Source organism: Amblyomma maculatum, chromosome 11 (genome assembly GCF_055883805.1).
Source record: "Amblyomma maculatum isolate TAMU_Amacu chromosome 11, ASM5588380v1, whole genome shotgun sequence".
NCBI classification, from domain to species: domain Eukaryota; kingdom Metazoa; phylum Arthropoda; class Arachnida; order Ixodida; family Ixodidae; genus Amblyomma; species Amblyomma maculatum.
In genome coordinates this window covers 14,945,222-14,966,320 of record NC_139354.1, presented here as the reverse complement: position 1 = coordinate 14,966,320, position 21,099 = coordinate 14,945,222, and the positions used below count along the sequence as shown (strand labels likewise).

At 44.7% G+C, this 21,099-nt stretch overlaps 1 protein-coding gene across 6 annotated transcripts in view; it reads right to left on the bottom strand.

Annotated features, from left to right (window-relative positions):
- The window catches only part of Pld (Phospholipase D), a 112,187-nt gene that overhangs the window by 7,639 nt on the left and 83,449 nt on the right, over positions 1-21,099 (bottom strand). For all 6 annotated transcript variants that reach the window (XM_084584325.1, XM_084584321.1, XM_084584322.1 and 3 more), the window contains 9 exons: positions 14,816-14,874; positions 13,047-13,189; positions 11,388-11,506; positions 10,828-10,950; positions 7,722-7,832; positions 6,883-6,974; positions 5,888-6,054; positions 1,400-1,467; positions 116-463 (listed from right to left, as the gene is read on the bottom strand). In XM_084584325.1, coding sequence (XP_084440451.1) covers positions 116-463; positions 1,400-1,467; positions 5,888-6,054; positions 6,883-6,974; positions 7,722-7,832; positions 10,828-10,950; positions 11,388-11,506; positions 13,047-13,189; positions 14,816-14,874 — 1,230 coding nt within the window. The remainder of the gene's footprint in view (positions 1-115; positions 464-1,399; positions 1,468-5,887; positions 6,055-6,882; positions 6,975-7,721; positions 7,833-10,827; positions 10,951-11,387; positions 11,507-13,046; positions 13,190-14,815; positions 14,875-21,099) is intronic.

Sequence of the window (21,099 nt, the reverse complement as noted above, 5' to 3'; positions counted from 1 at the left end):
ATTAGAAAGTAACAGCTACAAAGAATTAGAAATTAGCTGAACCTGCCAGCCTTCTTTATTTCTGTTAGTCTTGTTTTTTACCCCCCTAACCGGTAGTCATTGAAGACCATCCCACCTTTTCGAAGATCTGCGCGTTTCGACGCGCCGTGGTCCTCCAGACACCGTCGTAGAAAGACGCGGCCAAAGGATCCCTTATGTCGATGCCGCTGGCACTGCCGTCGCTCTCAAGAAGACCCAGGTGCTCTCTGAAGAGCGTGCGCCGCAGCGCACCGGCAAAGCGGCCTGCCGAGTAGAGGCGGCCATCCATGATGCTCTTCTCGCGGTCCGTGTCGTGCACGACAACGGCCAGCTCGCTGTCGCGCCTGCCCAGGAGGCTGCGGTCGTTGATGTTGGCCGAGCCGATGATAGTCACCTCGTCGTCTACGATCATCAGCTTGCTGTGCACGTACACCAGCTCCTGAGTCTGGTGGAGAATAGAAATGATAAGAACAGGTTGTAATATTTGCCTATACCCTGCGAAAAATTTGTAAATAAATTTTTCTGCAATATATTCGGTTTTGGTTTCTGCAGCCAGATGATGGCTGTGATGTGGAAGGTAAGTCATGTGGGGGCTGTAAAAATCATGATACAGTGGCTGCACATTCTTGTTTTATCTCTTGGGGTAGGCATGCGGAACGTAATGACTAATAACTAAGGTTATAGTGCAGCTTTATATGCCTTATGTGAAAAAACCTCACTCGGCACTATCATAGCCTCTGTACCTCAAATTTAAAGTACACCGAAAAAAACATGGTCCATGTTTGTTGACGCTCACACCCTCCAATAGAAGAACTTAGTGACTTTTGAAGTAGCATGAATGTTGAATGCTGACAATAAAATCTGAGAATTGGAAGCATTTCTTTCTTTCAGTGTACAGCCACCAAAGTTCTCAATGATATCATGCAAGCATTGCCAATTGGCCTGTGCTCGATGCATTATAGGTAGCTGGGAAGCAAAACACGAGAGGCTGTGCACATGCATGCGTACATCTTCATCATTTATTACCGCACACGTCGTGCACTGTACACTCTTGGGCCTTTTCAATAGCAGTGAAGCCCTCAAGTCTGAAATAGTTGCAATCTATAGATCTGCTTTTTCATGTCACAGCACATTTTGAAATCAGCTACGATGAAGATATGGTCTATGCAGTAACTCAATAGATAAAAACCCTGATGAAGGTAGTACGTACATAACCGAAAAAATAAGATCCAACTCATCTTTGGTAAGCAAGCTAGCTTTTAGAGCAGAATGCTATAATATAAAAATTTCAATCTAGAGTAAAGCAAGAAAAATGCAAACCTCAGATTGCACTCACCACTGCTCTGAGAGTATTTCCGCAAAGTAAAAAGCAAGCACTCACCAGCTTTCCATGAAGCTCGTCATGCTTCCTCAGGCCGAAGAAGTCTATGTACTTTGTTGGGTCTGGAACTGTGGGAAGTCAAAGGACGTTAGCTAAAGCATTTAGCATGTTAAGTCAAGTGCTCTCTGGAGAGCCACTTCAATTGTGCCTCAGGTCTTAAGCACTTCTTTACATATCCTAAGCTAAACCCAGGGAGAGATGCAGCAACACAGTCGAACCCGGCAATAACGAAACTGCCCGGGAACAAAGGTTTTTTCGTTATCGCGAGAATTTCGCTCTTGCGAAAATGCACAAATAAGCACACCCATTACGTAAGAGAACCAGAACTTAATGAATATAGTCACTTATTCTGCTCTGTTTTGTCTTGTACATGAGCTTCATAGCTCGGGTCTTGCAGGCTGATAAGCTTTTAATGGATTCGTCGTCATTGTGGACGGCAAGGAAATCCCTTGACGTCAAAAGCATCAAGCACGTCGTGAGAGCTTGCTTGTCTTTCTTGTGCTTGACTTTCGCCATGCTTGTAGTCAATCTCATCTCCTTTGCGCACACGGCTGATAATAGCATCATTATTAAACTCCTCATCGACGATTAGGTCGGCGTCTAAACACGAAAAGTCATCCAATCCAACAGCATCGGGCACCATAGTGTCCACACTCCGCAGTGCGTCCCACGCTTCATCTAATAGCTGCAGGCCACCGTTGCTTGCTGAAACGCTCACTTCCAGCTCTGGCAAGGCTGCCGAGGCATGCTTACCAGCAGTGAAACCGGCGTGCCTGAGGCTGTAGTGGATAAATGTGGCCGAAGTAACGGTCCAAGCACGGCAAGCACCTCCGACACCGTGAAAAGATGATCACCGTAGGCTACTTCGTTTCAATATTCAACAACGTCCGAAAGATGAGCCTATCCCGGTATGCTGACTTGAGGCTTTTAATGACCCCTTGGTCCAGAAGTTGGAAAACAGACGTTCAGTTTTGGGGAAAAAAATCATGTGGACATTTGTCAGGATGTCTTCATTGTGGTGGGTGCGGCAATTATCCAAAAAAAAGGTGGACAGATTTGATCTGCTTGCGCATATCCGCATCAAAGGCTTCCAGCCAAGTGAAGAATATAGCGCGTGTCACCCAAGCTTTCGTATTGAAAGTGTATTCGACCGGCAGTCTTTCGTTACCTTTAAAGCACTGTGGCTTTTTGCTCTGGCTGATTACCTTGTCCTAGCCATCCATGTTCAAACACAAAAGAAAGGTCAGCCGCTTTTTTTTTAAGCTAGCCGCCATGACATTTTTGCGTTTTCAGGTCGAGCATTTTCGAAGGAAACATTTCATAAACAAAATCCGGTCTCGTCCGCATTATAAATGCCGGACGGCTCGTATTCGTTCACAATGTTTTCATAGCTTTCCTGCATCCAGGATGCAGCTGCTTCAGCGTCGGCGCTCACCGGCTCGCCTGGCAACACTTTAGCGATGATGCCGTGCCGTGCATTGAATCGGCTTACCGCCGTATTCACAAACACACCTTCACTCAAACTTCTACTCCAAGTGGCCCTCGAGACCTGTTTTTCGTTTCAGAAAGCAACCTTCCTCGAGTCGCTCCTCCAACGGTGGAGAAAACTTGAGTTTTCTCGAGAATCTCGAGTCGGCGATGATGCTACCTTGGCCACTCCTCAGCCGCCACTCCACTTGCAAACATGGCGGACATCACATCGCTCGCTCGCTGTGTGGACTTCGTTCTACCGGTATACCAAACTTTTCATGAAAGCAGATACGACAAGGATGCACTGAACCTTTCTCTAAAGTATTGACTGAGAGTGACGGCGATCCGGAACTTCTGGCATGCTATCATTTTGGGAGTGCGGCCATGGCTAGCCTCCGGCCGTCCTTGCCACTCATGTGCCGAATATGGATAACCATGGTCAGCCACCGACATCTGTGCTGTGTTGATCGTTGCATTATCACATTGCGCTTGTGTGGTGCGGGCACATTTCAAGTTGTCACCGGATAAGTGAACAACTTTTCGGAACCTACCGAGTGCAGAGATGAAGTGCGATTTGACTCTTCATGGTGAGCTCGCCCATGGCTGGACTCGAGCGGCGGCGGTGCACTCTCCATGGCTCGCCCCACATACTTCTGCAGACAGCGGCAAACTTGTGGAGGAACAGCAGGTTGCATGCAGTAAGCTGGCGAGCACCGGAGGCGCGGTGGGACTGTACGGACATTTGTGCTGCACTCCATGCATCAATGGCTTGCCCGTCGCCCGAGGGTACGTATTACGTCTTCAGACACGCGGCGCTGTCGAGGGAGCGTGTTGTTGTGCTCGTCCTATGAAGGGATATTCACGGCCGATGAAGAGCATGGCTTTTCAAGCACATTTTCAATTAGGGCTCCCAACTTGCTTGAAAATGGTACGCGGCATTTTCTTCTGGAGAGTCGAATTCAGTGGGCATGAGCTGCAATGTGCTGTGAAGCAGCCCGCATATTTTCACTGCTCGCTCCCGAGCCCTATGAAGGCCAGAGCCATGCTCGTAGGAGTTGGCAGCTTTAAAGTTTTTTTCCTGCAATATATTTTGATGTGTGTCAAAGCCTGGCAATAACAAAAAGGCAAAGCGGCAAAGGCCGAGCGTAGATCTCACACCAAAAAATAAACCGAAATTAAACTGAAGTATTCACACCATTTCTTGAAGCCTATGTCACCAACATCGACTGTTGCCAGATGCAAAAGCATTTTCAGCCATTTTTTACAGCAGCCTTTTTCATCCAGCCCACAAAACAAGTTCCAGTATGCTGTTAACGTCGAAGTCACTTGCGTAAGTTGTTTAGAAAACTTGACAAAAAAAACTGAGCATATTACACACTTCAGCACGTAGTTTTCATGCTGAAAGTTCACTTTAATCTCGTCCCCATATGCCCCTTGTGCTGCTTCGAGTGGAGGAGGTATTCTCGAGAAGAACTTGTCAGAGGAAATGCCGAGGGGCGTTCATGAATCTAAATCGGTCCTGGAGTGGAGTAGTGGCTGTTTTCTCCACTTCACCAAGTGGAGGTGGAGCGTCGAGTTAAGGCTCGTTTGTGAATACGGGCTTTAGCCATCCGGCGCTCGCCTTAAAGTTGTCGTGCCTCAGAATGCACGCGAAGTCAACAGCCTTCTGCTGTACAAGGCTTCCAAACAAAGGCAACTTGTTCGCTCTCTTGTTGAGGAACCACTGCAATACGGCCATGTTATCATCTTCATAAACCGGCGCTATGAAATCCCTGTGCTGCATGCTTGCGCCCTTCTGAAATGCCGCCATGATGCTCCTTTGGATTTTAAAATTTTCAAAAATGAGCTGCATGGGATACTGAACTCCTTTGCAATATCCGACTTCTTTCTACCATTTTGCAGCATCAGCGATGAATGCAGATTTCTCCTGAAGAGTAAAAAACTTGCGCTTCTTAACTGGTGGCGGCATCTTTTCAACAGTCTCAAACAAAAAATAACAAATATCAGCAAGGCGTGGTCACCATCCACCAGCGTACAATTGGTGGATGGTGAGGTCACATTCCGCGGCAGCAAAGTGAGCGAGCAGTGCTTGCAGCTGGTGGTGGCATCACATGATGGAAGTGTCATGTGCATGCGTTGTTGCCAACAAATAGTCTGTCAAGGCGCCGCTTTCAGCTAAAAAAAGAAGTGGCCATCATCATCATTTAATCAACTGAATGTAAACAGCAATGGCCGCACTGATGCTTTTTGGATAAGCGTGCTGCTGCCATTCCAATACTTCTGTGTTCTCAATTGGCTCATGGGCCAAAACAATTTTACAACTCACTTACTAAAATTTTTGTTAATGCGGGAATTCTTTTTAAAATCTTGTCGCTTTTGAGAGGGGCAGGTGCATTGAACTCTATGGGCATTCTCCAGAGGCGCTGGATTGATTCCTTTCCGTGATAACTTCATTCTTGAGGGGTTACAAGGAACACAAAAGAGAATGAGTGCAATATGCATGCATGTCTTCCCCCGATTTATCCTGTGAATTGACTTCAGCTTGCCACTATGAGTTGGGCAGCTAAATAAAAAGTATGCTGCAATGTATTTCATCACAAACAACACATTTCCAGTAACTTAGTCTTGCAAGTTACTTTAGAAGAAATTTCGCGATAAGAAAAAATTAGGGTATGCTGCTCGGGGTACGTTAGCATGATATGCTAGCAACTGCAAGTTTGCACTGTACTTCATTTTTAGAATTGAAAATTAGTTTCCTTCATGGCCATAATGGCTTGTTGAGTAGTACTACAGCATATCTTGCATGAAAAAAAGAAATGCTGCTAAACTCCCCACCAAGAAATGGTGGTGGGGAAGGTTTCACTATCCTATCATCATCGTATCCCGTCCCACCATCCCATCCCATCATGACTGCAATTTAAAGGTGCTTCAAAGGAATGATACTCCAGCCATGTAAAAAAAGTCCAAATCGAAAGTTGCTGCAAAAGAGAGAAGGGCAGAGCAAGGCGGCAAGCTCACCATCAGCGGCTAGGAGGCGTTGTATGATCGAAGAGTCCCCACGGCATATGGAAGCATAGTTCCAGTGGGTGATGGCTTGGATGGCTGTGCCAGTGTCCGTGCCCACCTCGCCCTCGAATGCCGGCAGCAGGGGCATCACCACATACACCCGGAAGTTCTGCTTGTTCCTGGTGTCAGGCAGGAGAAAGAAGGCATCAACACCACAGCGTAGCACTCACGTTTATTAGTGCGAAAGCATTTCGTGGCATATCAGTGGTGTGCGCAGAAAGTGACTGTTAACGAAATGTGTGACCAAAAGACAGATCCAAAGCCAATCCAATATAATCCACACAACAAGCCATAAAGAGGCAAAATACCGAATCCAGTCAAGTTTACTTGGCTACATTGCATAATGACTAAACGTATTAGACAGCCACAATCCAAGTCATAGCCAAAAATCCAAGCTAGAATCTATGTAGCAAGCCAATACTGAATCCACTCATGAATTGAAAACCACTACGGCGCAAAGAAGACAACACGAGAAAGAAAAGAGCATCACATGTGTGCAGGTGGTGACCTTCTCTTTTTTCTTTTGTTGTCTTCTTTGCGCCGTAGTGGTTTTCAAGTCATGAACCAACTCGCCCTACAGGCCATCATTCCACTCATGATTAATCGGCTATAGTGTCTTCATAACAATGCACGACTTGTAACATTAGTCATAGCCCTAATCTAAGTCACAGCCAGCAATGCAATCCAGAATCCACATAACAAGCCAATCAAAGCCAGCGAAAGATCCCTGTGTGCTTTTGCATTACCGCACGTAAGGAGACTTAAGCGCACCCTTTTAAATTTTTTTTTCTTTTCCTGATTCAAGTCTCCATCTTTCCCCATACACAAAAAAAATAGGCACTAAAACGGGCTAAAGGGAAGTGATTAAGTGGTGCAAAAACTGACACCGGACATCATTTTGCAGCATGACGTACCGAAAGCAATCAATGCACAAAATCTTCTCAAACCTGTGAGCCTTGAGGATTCTTTGAAAGAGTGCCTCGCCAATCTGGTTCTCGACCGTTGTGTTTCCTTGATCCAGAGTGATGAAAAACTGGTTCTGGGAAGATGGTATAAAAATGAAATTAGTTATGGTTCAGCTCTGGTTGACCCTAGCTGAATTGCGAAAGCAACGGTAGAAGCTTCTTTTGCCTGCTACATTTATGTTATTGGGGACACTTAAGCTCATCCTTTAAGGGCATGATGCAAGAGCGTAAGCTACCAGCCCACACATAAAATCACGCTTCAACCAAGCCGTATGAATGTGCCTGCGTATCGTAGGGGTAACAAGAATGCAAACGGTTCCGGCAGGCTGATTCTGATATCACCCTCCCATATGAAAGAAGAGACCCAAGTTGGCAGCTCCTCCTGCCCGTGGCATAGGGGTAACATGAATTCAAATGTCATGGCAGGCTGACTTTTTTATGAGAAGACTGTAGCTATGTTTCTTCACGGCATAGCTGCGGCTACCCGAGGTCTCGCTTTGGCTGTTGGAGTGTTGCTTTCGCAACAAAACCACATCGTCCGTGCAAATGCCAGAATAATCACAAATTATGCAGTAAATACCACAAGGAACATACTTAGGAAATTAACTCAAGTCTAGGATTTTACACTCGCACGGCTCAATGAGGACTTACTCACTTATTGAAGTGGTTCATCATGCCCATGCATTGCTTAAGGACTCTAGCCCCATAATTCAGTTTATGATCTTACACTTGAAAAGTGCCTTTCCCTAGATATTACTGGAGGACATCACTGAAACAGCCAGTTTGTGAAGCCTTGCTACCTTGACTGGTGATCAACTGACCTCGATGTATATGTAGTGCTTAGCGTTGACGATGTTGTCGATGTAGGCCGAGTGGATGGATGACTCAATTGCCTTGATACCTGTAGACCAGTTGCTCGCACTGCGCAATATCTGGAAGGATCGAAACACGTGCAGACAGCACTTTTCCAATGCGATTATGCATGGCTGTCAGAAAAACAGTGGCAGAAACTAATACCAAATAGCAAAAAATTATTGACCACTACAAGGTGCCTCTAAAATTGATACGTCAAGTCTTCTCAAGAAACAGCTGACGTGTGGACTAACTGCAGTCAAGTGCATTTTAGATGTATCTCGAGAAACAATTTTTACGAGTGCAACTTCAAAGTCTGCTGCATTAAACGATTTGCAACAATTAGGGGTGTGTGAATTTATATAATTTTTAAATACAAATTAAATATGAATATGGGAAAAAAAGGCCTTCTAATATCGATTATCGGATCAGTAAAGAAATAATGAAAATTATAAAATAGCAAATATTTTTCACCTTATTTCAAAATTTGTGTGGTGTTTGGAAATAAAATTATTAAAAATGATATTCGGTTGGCATTGAAAATTTCGAATATCCGCACACCCCCAGCCACAATATATTTTAAACTTTCAGCAAATATACTGACTAAAAAAATGGGTGCCCTAGCAAAGGCAGAAATTCTATAGTATATACAGTCGACGACAGATTTTTCGGACTCTCAACGGATCACGAAAATGCCCGAAAAAACAAATGTGCACCAAAAAAGCTCAATTTATTGCCTATTATTGACTTTGAGGCCAGAAAAAGTCATGAATGCTTTTCTGCCAACGCTCCGCTTCCGTGCTAACAGGTCCGCCTGAATTTTGCTTGCATCAGCTCAGCTTGCGTCGGCTGCGCTGCTGCAGGTAAGTCATCGTCGTCATCGCTCTCAGACTCCCACAGCACTTCACGAATAATTTCTGCATCTGTGAGTTCAGCGCACAGTTCCAACTTGTGGTCCACGTCTGTGAACTCTGAAAACAAGACGGCGGATGAAATTTCGACAACAGCAGTGCGAACGTCTTGAATGAGCTGCTCACTGTCTGACAGCTGCTTGACGACGCTCTCCTTGTCCAAGGCAGCCGACTCGTCATTCAGTACAAATCCCGCGTGGCGGAAGCAATTGCGCAGCATTATGGGTGCTACAGACTTCCATGCATCGGCGAGGTACTAAAGTGCTCCAAGCAAATCGACAGAGTAGGTTTTCCCACTGTCAAGGCACACCATCACCACCAACCATTGGATCACAACACTGACTCCATTGAGTGCCTTCTCGCTGCCACGTTGCACGCAAAAAAAAAAAACTCCTTATAAAATTCGGAAGCAGCTTCTTAAAGAACTGAATATGATTCAATTAAATGAGAGCCACAGTAGCGACAGAACCTAGTTCTCGCATTAGCATGACCACGGCTAGGCCTACTCACTACGCTCGGCAATGCACGTGAAATGCACGGCAAACACACAGAGGAACAAGCAGTCGAAGCGATCACGCTAATAGAAAAAAAAATAAAATAACAGCACTTCGGCAGCAAGCAGCGATGGATGCCTCGATCAGGCACTATAGTTCAGCTGAGGAGTGGCACGCAAGGCTGGCACTGGTTTCGAGGCTATCGAAGGAAAAAGTAAACAAACAAGATGGCGGCGACACCGCTCAAAATGTGTGGCAGTTGGCCCTGCTGATGCTTGGAATGTCTGAAAAATCGAACAGACCTCCTTAGAGTGTCCAAAATTTTGAGCAGCGTAATACATCGACTTTATAAGGTATGTCCTGGGGCCGGGAAAAAGTCCGAATAATCAAGCATGTCTGAAAAATTGGGTGTCTGAAAAATTGGTCGTCGACTGTACTCCCGGACTACTTTATCTGGCTATACAGTTAAAGCTACAGAGCTGAAACACATCTGCTCACTGTGCAGAAGAATACAGTCCCTTCACAAATTTTTTGCGAATTGTGCTCTGGAATGTTATACCACTATGAAAATATCCTGTTATTATTACATCATGCTAGTACTAAAACACAAGCCAGTACAATGTTAGCGTTATGCATTTTCAAATCACTACAGTACACCGAGAAAACGAGATGGCTGTGCCATCCGTCGAGAATCTGCCGAAGAGCACACCGGCCGTTTCTGCTCCTTATACCCGCCACTTTCTGTAAGCTTTTGCAATATGCTTGTTTCAGACATGTATGCAGCACGTGATGATCATTAACCGCAAATTTATGTTCAATTAGGCTTTAAGTGTTCTAGAGAAAGTGGTTTCTGTGCCGTTGGCGGTACGAAAATTATTATTTCAAAGAAAGGTTGAACTGACACCGAAAGTGAGGCCAGATATGCCAGAACTACATGGTGTAGTAGCACCATGATAGAAGCTCCTCTCCCGTAGCCTTGGCTGCATAGCCAGAGTATGGGAGTATAGCACATGGAGATGCAGTACTTTTTAATAATAATAATAATTATTGATTGGTTCACAGGGAGGGAAAGGCACAGTATCCGTCACACTTGTTTCTGTGGACACTTGATCCACATCCTAGAGGAAGGGAGGAACATGGGAGTGGCTATAGTGGAGGGCTACGAAGTAATTTCAACCACCAGGGTACCTTTAACGTGCACTTTAAGGAAAATTTGAATCCATAAATAGCAAGCATTTGAGCCATTTTCTTTTTACAGCGACCTTTGTCACTGCCTAAACTCCGGAGACTGCTGCATAGGGCAACTGCAGCGTTTCAGGACAGGAAAAGGAAATGAGATGCGATAAATATGAGATCGCTAACCAAAGCACGAAACAAGTTGGGAATAAGTACGTGCAAAACATTTGTACATCAACAAGGGGCGTCCAAAGGCAAGGTCTAAATGTATGTGCCATCAAAACCAGAGGCGCCTGGTATTAGGCAACATGGAAAGACATACATTGGACTGCTTATCCTCGAGAGCTGCAATCAAACGATGCTGCCACTAGACTAAATGTACAGCATCATACTGGGCTTGGCCAAGCACCTAGTGCATGCAACTATATAAGATACTTGTCCTCTAGCACTTGTCAAAGTATGAATCACAGCACATGGAACCGTTACGCACACACCTGACAGTCTGCAGTGTAGAGTATGCCGACAGCAGACTCTGGCAAAGTCGCTTCCAGCTCGACGTCCTGGTAGGACTTGGGCAGCAGCCATGGATAGTTCTCGTGCTGCTTGGCTTTCTCAAACTGCGCGAGAGAGAGAACAAATGTACCAGACATAGAACAAAAGGAATCAAACAGCAGTGCGGTGGACTAAAAAAACTATAGCATCCTTCGTTTGCATGTTAGTATGTAATATACTCTACAGTAAGCAAAGTAAATGTGACAGAGACATATGTAGAGAAAGAGACAACAACCTCGTATTGACGTGCATGTACGTTTGTCTTTCTTTATGCTGTAAGCAAGAATACAACACTCTAGTTAAAAGAGTATACAAAATAGGAGACAAATCATTTGTTGTCTAGCTTTGTGTCAAGACAATATACTTGACAGAACTGTACCCGACATCCACTGGCGTTCTTAAGCACATGAAGAACACTTGTTTGAACATGCGAGAAACGCAAGAGCAGAGTTTGTAGCGGAGCTGGTGTTGAATATAGAGGCTGTGCAAGGCATGTACATACTTTTGTGAAATTCCAACGCTGGATGAAGTGCCGTGCAATGTCCCGCGCCGCAGCGCCACTGACGGCCGCTCCAATGTCATGCCATGGCATCCTCGGAATCACATTGCGGTCCACAATGTCTGCGTATTAACCAACAGACAAAGTTTATCTTGCTTGTCGACTACGCATGCTACAAGAACCGCATCCACGATGTGCAATGAAAAAATAAAAAAAGATCGGCAACAAACAGACTGACTTGCCGTTTTCTCTATCATCATGAGCCTGACTATGCCCACAGCAGGGTGAAGGCCTCTCCCATATTACTCCAATCAACCCGGTCCTCTGCTAGCCGCATCCACATGACCCCTGCGAACTTCTTAAACTCATCTGCCCATTTAACTTTCTGCCGCCCCCTGCTATGTTTTCCTTCCCTTGGAATCCAGTTTTTTAGCATAAGTGACCATCAGTTATCCTCCCTTCGCACTACATGTCCTGCCCATGCCCATTTCTTTTTCTTAATTTCCACTAGAATGCAAGTAACTTGAGTTATTTCTCTGACCTACTCTGCACGCTTCCCATCTTTTAACATTACCCCTGCTGCCTTCTTCAGAGATGTGTGACCAACTAGCTCAGCGTTCGACTCTATTATTATTACCCCTAACATTTCTCGTTCCATAGCCCTCTGCGTTGTCCTCAACTTAGATAGAACTATGTTCGTTAGCCTCCACATTTCAGCCCCATAGGTGAGTACAGGTAAGATGCAACCATTGTATAATTTCCTCTTGAGTGATACCAGTAAGCTGCTAGTCATAATCTGCGTTTTCTCTATGCTACCCCTCAACCTGAATCTTGAGTGGAAAATTTATGAGAGTGCCCTTTCGGGTGTCGTTCAAGGCCTATCTGAACAGCGCTCACGCCAAGGGGACGGCAAGATGGGAGCTTTACACAGGAATAGTTCTCTACTGCTGAGGCAGCTAGGGGCTATCTCAAAACCAAGCCCTACTATTAGCGACAGCAACAGTACCCAAAGTTCTCCACCAGCTTGAAGTGTGTCTTATTAAGGCCAAAGCCTTTATTGCCTCATTTTTGTCGTCAGCAAAAGTGTCACGCTTTTGCAGCGGCTCTGATTGGTCGAGATGGGATGACATCATGGTGGTCTTGACCAATCACAGAGCACCACCACAGTATACATGAATGCGTGCCTTTTATGGCCATATGACAATGAATGATCAGTTAACTAACCAATTAAATATTACTAACTAGCAACTAATTATTAATAACTAGTAATTAGTAACCATTGCACAAAAACTAATTATTACTAATTACTGCTGCGCACCCGGTAAAATCAACTACACAACAGTCAATGTAGAACAACTGCAAAGATACAAGGAGTGCGATCTTGTCGCTGCCAAGCATAATTCACTGAATAAATGCACTCGCAGAATGTGAACGAGTGTTCGCTCGCTTTACTCGCAGCAGCATTCATCACTACATGTGCAACAGTCACGTAGCAGAATGCAGCACTCAGGCTTTCGCCTTTCATCACCTTAGTCGCCAAAGTGTCCTCGAATTTTAATGAATATAATCCGTATGAGCTTCATCTGCTGTCAATTAATTGTAGGGTACTCAGCAAGGCAAAAAGGTATATTGTTTGTGTATGGGGAGCAATGGGCCACCCACCTACAAATGGGTTGTCCACCTCAGTGAGGTCCTTGAAGATGAAATTGGTGTAGTCCTTGCCAAGCCAGTACTTGGCCGAGCCCTCAATGTTGAGGTCGTCTTCTAAGGAGCTGGCTCGGAGCTCTGAACGCGGAACCTCGGAGCTGCGTGGTTAGGAAGTCACAGTGAGACCTGATGGACGTGTCACTTCGTACAGACCATAGGGGCCACTGAATTAAACAGATCAAATTTCTTGAACGATACGCTTTCCTGCAGTGTACCAACATATGCACCCAGTATAATACCCCATGGCTGAATATAGATACTGAATTAAACAGATCAAATTTCTTGAACGATACGCTTTCCTGCAGTGTACCAACATATGCACCCAGTATAATACCCCATGGCTGAATATAGATGACCCGTATTCGATGCAGAATTCAGTGAATTCTGGTAAAATACCCCCGGCTTCAATGTAAGGCCTACTGATGGGAAGCACATTGTTAACAGGATGGAACACTGCCGAGTTGGAGCGCTTTTATATTAGAGTTTGAGATGCACTTCAGCAAGATGTGAAGTAATATGTAACGCAGGAAAATTCTTTTTTTTTTACATACAGGACAAGTCTAACCACAATTAAAAGACATCCTCGGACAGGGTCACGGACAGCAAAATACGAGCTCACTGTCAAGCTCTTAAAAATTTGCCGTAAAACTTGACTAGAACATGGAATGTTTACATTAAAAACAAACATTTTTGTTCGCCATTTGAAAATGAATGACAGTGCAGATATGGCCCCGGAATCTGTCAGTGCTTTCTCATGATGCACCGGCTGTTTTCAAAATATGCATAGGCTACTCTGCTTAAAATACTTGCCTGCTCGCCCAAGCCCTTACATCAGGTGCATTTATTTTATAACAAGAACGGTAACCGCAATAGTTTGCATGGTCTCTCTATTTTGCACAAGCCAGTAGATGTGCACATGGCCCACCCCCACTGCAACGTTCATGACGACTCATGATGTTTACGAATTATGACAAAATATGCAGTCGTGCAAAGTGCACAGTGTACAAGTACTTGATTTATGGCTGCAGCAATTATCATTAACTTCAGGAGGTCTCTTATGCACTTTTTGATAGTTATAGTGGCAATTTATCTATTTTCATGTCTATGACATTTACGACACTGAACCTTCCAGTTCAAAGCAAGAAGTTCAAAACAAGAGGGGACATGGGTTTTTGGAACACTGTTCCAGATTTTTAAGAAAAATCAGTTTTCAGTGCTGATTTCAAATAAGTAATTATTTTTCAAATTACTTGACATTTCCACTCCTTTGTTTATAGAAATAATAGAGAATAATCCATCAATCAGAAAACCATTATTAACATGTGGCTGATAGTTCAGGAGGTAATATAAGGTAGTATAAGGAATACAGTGTAAGAATTACATTTTTGATCAAGGCCATATTAGTCATTTTACAACTTGTTGAAGTTCAATATGAGAAAAAGCAGTTGAGGAGTCACTTAAATTAGAGCATGCAAAAAGCTTACCAAGCATCAAATGAGAAATCTTAGCAGAACAGTGCATAGTTTAATCACCTAGGAGCATGCTGTAATAAAACTTATGCTTTTATCTGGTCTAGCTGCGAAGACATCCTTGTTGTAAAGTAGCAAAAATGAACTGAGATGGGATTTATTCGGCTCATTTGCACCTTATAAACTGAAATGAATGACCCAAGGAGAGAAAGACCGGAGGCGGTGACCACATGCTCATTAGGCTCTAGCACTTACAGGTCTCCGAGAGAGTCCAGGGAGCCCCTCCGGTTTTGCCGGTGGAAGGCTTGCATGCCCTGCACAATGGGTGCCAAGGTCAGCATGTCACACGTGACGCAATACTGAGCTGTGACGGGTGCTATGATGTGTGCACAGCAGACAGCGACACCACGACGAGAAAAAAAGAGGCAAAGACACCCAAGTTTGTGAGCAATGCAGCAAAAGAATCAAGTCACCGTCGAGTAGTATTTGATGACGCTTGAAACATGACAAAAAGGAGCACAGAGGATAAGAAATTAAGCCACGTAGCAAAAGAAACAGTAACAGGGAAGACTACACAAAATGTACAGTAAAATGATATGCACTTCGAAGAGGCAAGCTGAAAGAAAATAAAAAAGGAAATAACACAGAACAGGAGCTAAAAGGCGCAAAATACGCAAGGAAATGGGCACAGAGCACAAAGTGTGGATCTGAAATGGCGGTACAGCAGATGAGGCTACAACAGGTACAGCAGCAGCATTCCATAGCCGGCAGTCTAAAACTAAGCTCCTTGACCTTATGAGCAGTGAAACGTTCCACAGGGTCCACATATTAAAAATACAGCAGCCCGATTTGGCTGATATCTTTGGGGTCTGTGACTGTCACTATACCCACAGTCAATAATGCATATTCTGTTCAAGTACCTTTACTGGTGTGAGGAGACTGGGATGCAGTACACTTAAAGTGCAACTCCGGAGGTTTTTTGACATTAGAATATTCTGGTAAAAATTTTACTGTAGGTTTTCCTCTCCGCCCTGACGCATTCCACAAAACTTGGTGCCGTGCAATAATTCATTCGCGCGCAACACGATTTTAAAATATGCAATTTTCATGGCTTTAGTTGAGACAATTTCTGTGGGCAACACTGACTTTCTGATGTTACAAGCATTATACCGGTGCTTCTGTCCACTTTACTCGTGATTATGAAATTTCCATAAGTTATTTCCACCATCCAACGCATGTACAAGTGTGTTTCTAATGCTGTGTGTGACGTAACCATTTCGACAATTGGGACATTGTTTCTGGCCGCAAAAGCAGTTTCGGTTTCGATTTGCTATTTTTCCTTTTTAAATATAATTCTAATTGAAATCTCGAAAAAAGTTTTTTTTTTTGTGTTGCCCTTTAAACATCCAATCTCCAGGCTTGTTTTTTTGCCTTTTGGTTTGAGGAACATCTCTTCTTAATGAAACTAGTTTTTTGTTTGTTTTTTATCCTCCAACGAGTTCTTGCTTCAGTTGCGGTGATTACTCGCTCCATCCATAACTTGGTTGCAGTCTAGGCACGTCTATAAGAATGTATCCATAACTTGGTTGCAGTCTAGGCACGTCTATAAGAATGTTTTCAACAGACTGTCTGTAACAGTCTGAGGGCTATTTTCAGTGCAGCTTTTTTTTAGGACGAAGTGACTTTTTCACTCAAATCCTCCAATGAGAAGTTCTTGCTTCAGCTGCGGTGATTACACGCTCCATCCATAATTTGGTTGCAGTCTAGGCACGTCTATAAGAATGTTTTCAGGATCATCACAGACTGCCTGTAACAGTCTGAGGACTATTTTCAGTGCAGCTTTTTTTTTAGGACGAAGTGACTTTTTGCATTCAAATCCTCCAATGAGAAGTTTTTGCTTCGGTTGCAGTGATTACTCGCTCCATCCATAATTTGGTTGCAGTCTAGGCACGTCTATAAGAACGTTTTCAACAGACTGTCTGTAACAGTCTGAGGACTATTTTCAGTGCAGCTTCTTTTTAGGACGAAGTGACTTTTTGCACTCAAATCCTCCAATGAGAAGTTCTTGCTTCAGTTGCAGTGATTACTCGCTCCATCCATAATTTGGTTGCAGTCTAGGCACGTCTATAAGAATGTTTTCAGGATCATCACAGACTGCCTGTAACAGTCTGAGGACTATTTTCAGTGCAGCTTTTTTTTTAGGACGAAGTGACTTTTTGCATTCAAATCCTCCAATGAGAAGTTCTTGCTTCAGCTGCGGTGATTACTCGCTCCATCCATAATTTGGTTGCAGTCTAGGCACGTCTATAAGAACGTTTTCAACAGACTGTCTGTAACAGTCTGAGGACTATTTTCAGTGCAGCTTTTTTTTAGGACGAAGTGACTTTTTGCTCTCAAATCCTCCAACGAGAAGTTCTTGCTTCAGTTGCGGTGATTACTCGCTCCATCCATAATTTGGTTGCAGTCTAGGCACGTCAATAAGAATGTTTTCAGGATCATCACAGACTGTCTGTAACAATCTGAGGACTATTTTCAGTGCAGCTTTTTTTTTTTTAACGAAGTGACTTTTTGCACTCAAATATACACTGACTTCAAATCAGTGCCTCATACAATTTGTTTACAAGTGATGTGCCAAAACTAGGTCCACTCATGTGGAAGAAAAGTGAAGCTTTCCTTCTTCATCGTTTATGCACTTTATGAGAAGGAAGAATTCAGAGCAGAAAGTCTGCTGATATTTCAAGGTGTAGCCTAAATTTGTTTATGGTGTTCAACATGCCAAAGTGACTGAGACTGAGAGACACTGTAGTGGAGGGCTTCAAAATTTTGGCCACCCGGTTTTTTTTTAATGTGCGCTGACATCGCACAGCGCACGGGTGCCTAGCTTTTTGCCTCCATGGAAAAGCAGCAGCCGCGGCCGGGATTGATCCTGTGTCCTTCGGCACAGCAATTGAGCACCCTAACCACTCTGCCACAACTGCGGGGCTATAACCTAAGTGTATAGCACGCATCGAAAGAAGAAAAAAATCTCAGTGCACTGCCTTTTGTGTTCAATATATACCTTGAAAAGGAGAGCTAGTACCAGCAACCTGATATATACTGTTGAAATCATGTCCTTTCATCACTGTAGGGTCACAATTAGAAGTGTGAATGAGGAACGCTTTACCTAACCGGACACCTAGCTATGTTTAATTAGGCCTAAAGTGATTTTAAGACAAGCTCGAGAAAACAGAATGGCCTTCACATTTTGGTGCACAGCCTACCTTATTTGTAAAATCTGTTTCACCAAAGATCAGAAACAAAGAAGTGTGTGTACAATATCAATTAGGCATAGAAAAATATGCCTCTTGTATGAAGATACCAAGAAAAAAATGCGGAAAAGAGGATGACGCACAAAGAAAATACATTTGCGATTGCAATATTTCCTTTAGTTTTTTCTAGACAATGTTAGTTTGGCCATGCAAGACCTAACAGATCTGTTCAGTATCACTGCACTTGCTTCAAGACATTCATCAGCTCTGAAGCTGGCTCAGCACTTAGAGCTCAGCTTGGTGTTGGCGCTCATCAATGGCCACCAACAACCTGAACAGAGAGAATAACTCACGCCGAAAACAGTGGTGAAGTTCAACCAGCCAAATAGTTTTCCTAAACAAAATAAGTTACTTGAATGCCTATAGAATAGAATGCATGGCGATTTTTCTTTCAGAGCACGACTAGGTGTGCTCAGACTTGCAGGAGTGCATTTAAAGAAGAGCTGTCTACTGCCTTCAAAAACGAGCCACCGTCATTTCATGAAAACGTGGTAATAACTTCTTTGATTTATACAGTAGCCGACGGGTAATTCGGACTCCAATAATTCGGACTTGTAGGATATTTCGGACTTCAGTGAGGCACCGTCAGTCACCCCATAGAAGCGCATACATATTCGCGACGGATATTTCGGACTTTAAAAGTCCGAAAGTTCGATTTTTCGGACTAATTTCAGTCCCCTGCAGGCCAAAATCTGCCATCTTATCGGCTTTTCGCCGGCGCAACAAGCGCCATCTTGGATTGAGGTGGATTGGCTCTGCAGTTGGATTGGCTTGACATGGTTTTGGTGCCCCATTTTTGCCAGGAGAGGCCCCTGCAATCTCTGCCACTTCGAGGTGGCAGTCGGATTGTCATCGCCGTCAACCTGCTTTTGTCGCCAACGCTGACGCGGGCAGCTATCTCTTTGTGCTTTGTCTCATACGTCCGCCGTGTTGTCACACGAGTTTCTCCGACCGCGTCAACCGAGTGGCGCGCCGTCAATCCTTTGGCCGTTTTGTGATTGCGTCCGGCGGTTCCACCGCTCTGAACGAAAAGTGCCTCATTTTTGCGTGTTTGACGAGCGGTGTGGTGCGCACTCGGGCTGTGGACATGGCCCCGCCGGTGCTGCCGAGTCCGTCAAAGAAGCGTGGGAGCTATTCTACCATGACCCTTGAGAAAAAGGCAGCGATCATAAAGATAGTGCTGAGTGGGCGAACGCAAGCTGACGTGGCCAAGGAGTTCGCACTGTTGAAGCAAACTATTTCGGATTACGTGAAAAATAAGGAGAAGATTTTTTCCGCCTTTGAGGCGTCCCACAGCAGCAGCCAGAAGAACGACAGGAAAGGCGACCACCCCGAATTGGAGAAGGCCTTGCTACTCTGGCTTAAAGCTGCTTTAGCGAAAAACCTTCCAGTGTCGGGCGACACGTTGAAGGAAAAGGCAGAGACCCTGGCCGTGAAAATGAGAATTGAAAAATTCAAGTTCACGGACAGATGGCTCTGCGGTTTCAAGAAGAGACACGGTGTGTCTTTTAAGAAGATGTGCGGGGAGAGCGGAGCCGCCAACCCAGCCACGGTAGCAGACTACCGTCAGACGAAGTTGAAGCCCTTGTTGAGCCAGTACAGCCCGGAGGACACCTTCAACTGTGACGAGACCGGCCTCTTCTTCAAGATGTTGCCTGACCGCACCCTCTCTTTTTCGGGTGACTCCTGTTCAGGGGGCCGCCACAGCAAGGAAAGGATAACAGTAATGGTAGGTGCAAATGCCACTGGCACTGAGAAGCTGCCACTTCTTGTGATAGGCAAATCCAAAAATCCTAGGTGTTTTAAGGGCGCGAAGAACCTTCCCGTGTGGTACTGCAGCAACTCCAAGGCATGGATCACTCATGCTTTGTTTGAAGATTACGTGCGTCGACTCGACCGAAGTTTCGAGCGGCAGGGGCGACAAGTTATTATTTTTGTTGATAACTGCGCGGCTCACGGCACCTTCGACAACCTGAAAGCCATTCGGCTCGAATACCTGCCACCAAACACCACCAGCGTGCTCCAACCAATGGACCAGGGGGTGATCAAAAACCTTAAGGTGTATTATCGGACCCGTCTTCTGCGGCGCACAGTCCTTTGTTTTGACAACGGGAAAAAGTACGCCACGGATCTTTTTGCGGCGGTTAGCATGCTGGCTGACGCGTGGAAGGCAGTGAGAGCGGAAACAATTGCTAATTGCTTCAGGCACGCTGGATTCTCCGCCGATGAAGTCGATGACGTAGAAGACTGCAACGATTCTGAGGATTTGACTGCAGGCAGTGGCGAAGACCTCATCGTTGACCTTCGCGGGAACGGAATGGACATTCCAACGGGCTCCACGTTCCACGAGTTTGTTGAAGTGGACGACGGCCTCAATATGTGTGCGGACCTCACGGACGACGAACTTGTACGCCAGATTCTTCAACCTGAAGACGAGTCGGACTCCGACGACGACTCGGGCGGCCTACCACAGCCATCGCTTGCACAAATTACGAACGCTGTGAACTTGCTGTCTAGCGTGTACAGCGAAACGACAACTTTGGCGCAAATACAAGCGCAAATCGTCGCCAGCAAAAGAAATTTGCTGCAAGGTAAAATCGGCGACTTTTTTAAGCCGATTTCCTCTGAATAAAGTGATTTTTTGTGCTTCACGGATTTTTCGGACTGTTCGATTATTCGGACCATTTTTCGGGTCCCTTCAAGTCCGAAAAAACGGTCGGCGACTGTATATGGGCATGGTCATTTTGCCGCACTTTAGTAGTGTTTCCCCTCTCAGAAAGTCCAGGCATGGGTGGTGATGAAAAAATATAAAAAATCCTGAATTCCTTGAACAGATACTGCAAGTCCGGCCAAACAGAAGAGACTGCCCTGTACACAACTCCACACTGCCCACGCTCAGACTGGCAGCAGGTTTCACTCTTGCTCAGACAAAGTAAGGCCTTGGCTCGCAGGCAGAGACTTGGGTGTCCTAGTACTGCAGTACTATTACCGTATTTTCTGGTGTACAAGACCAGGTTCTTTTTTTCACAAAAATTTTCCTAGTGTATCTTTACAATTATGTGTCTAATATGCACCTTTTTTTTGTATGTGTGTGTGCGTGCAAGGCTCCTATGTGAACTTCAACTTTATCGTGAAATAGAGGTGGCAAAGACTTCCACAATTATGAAGCCTATGGCTGTCTAGCAGGCTGCAAGTAATAGTAATATATACTAATATGTAATGCCAAAAGAT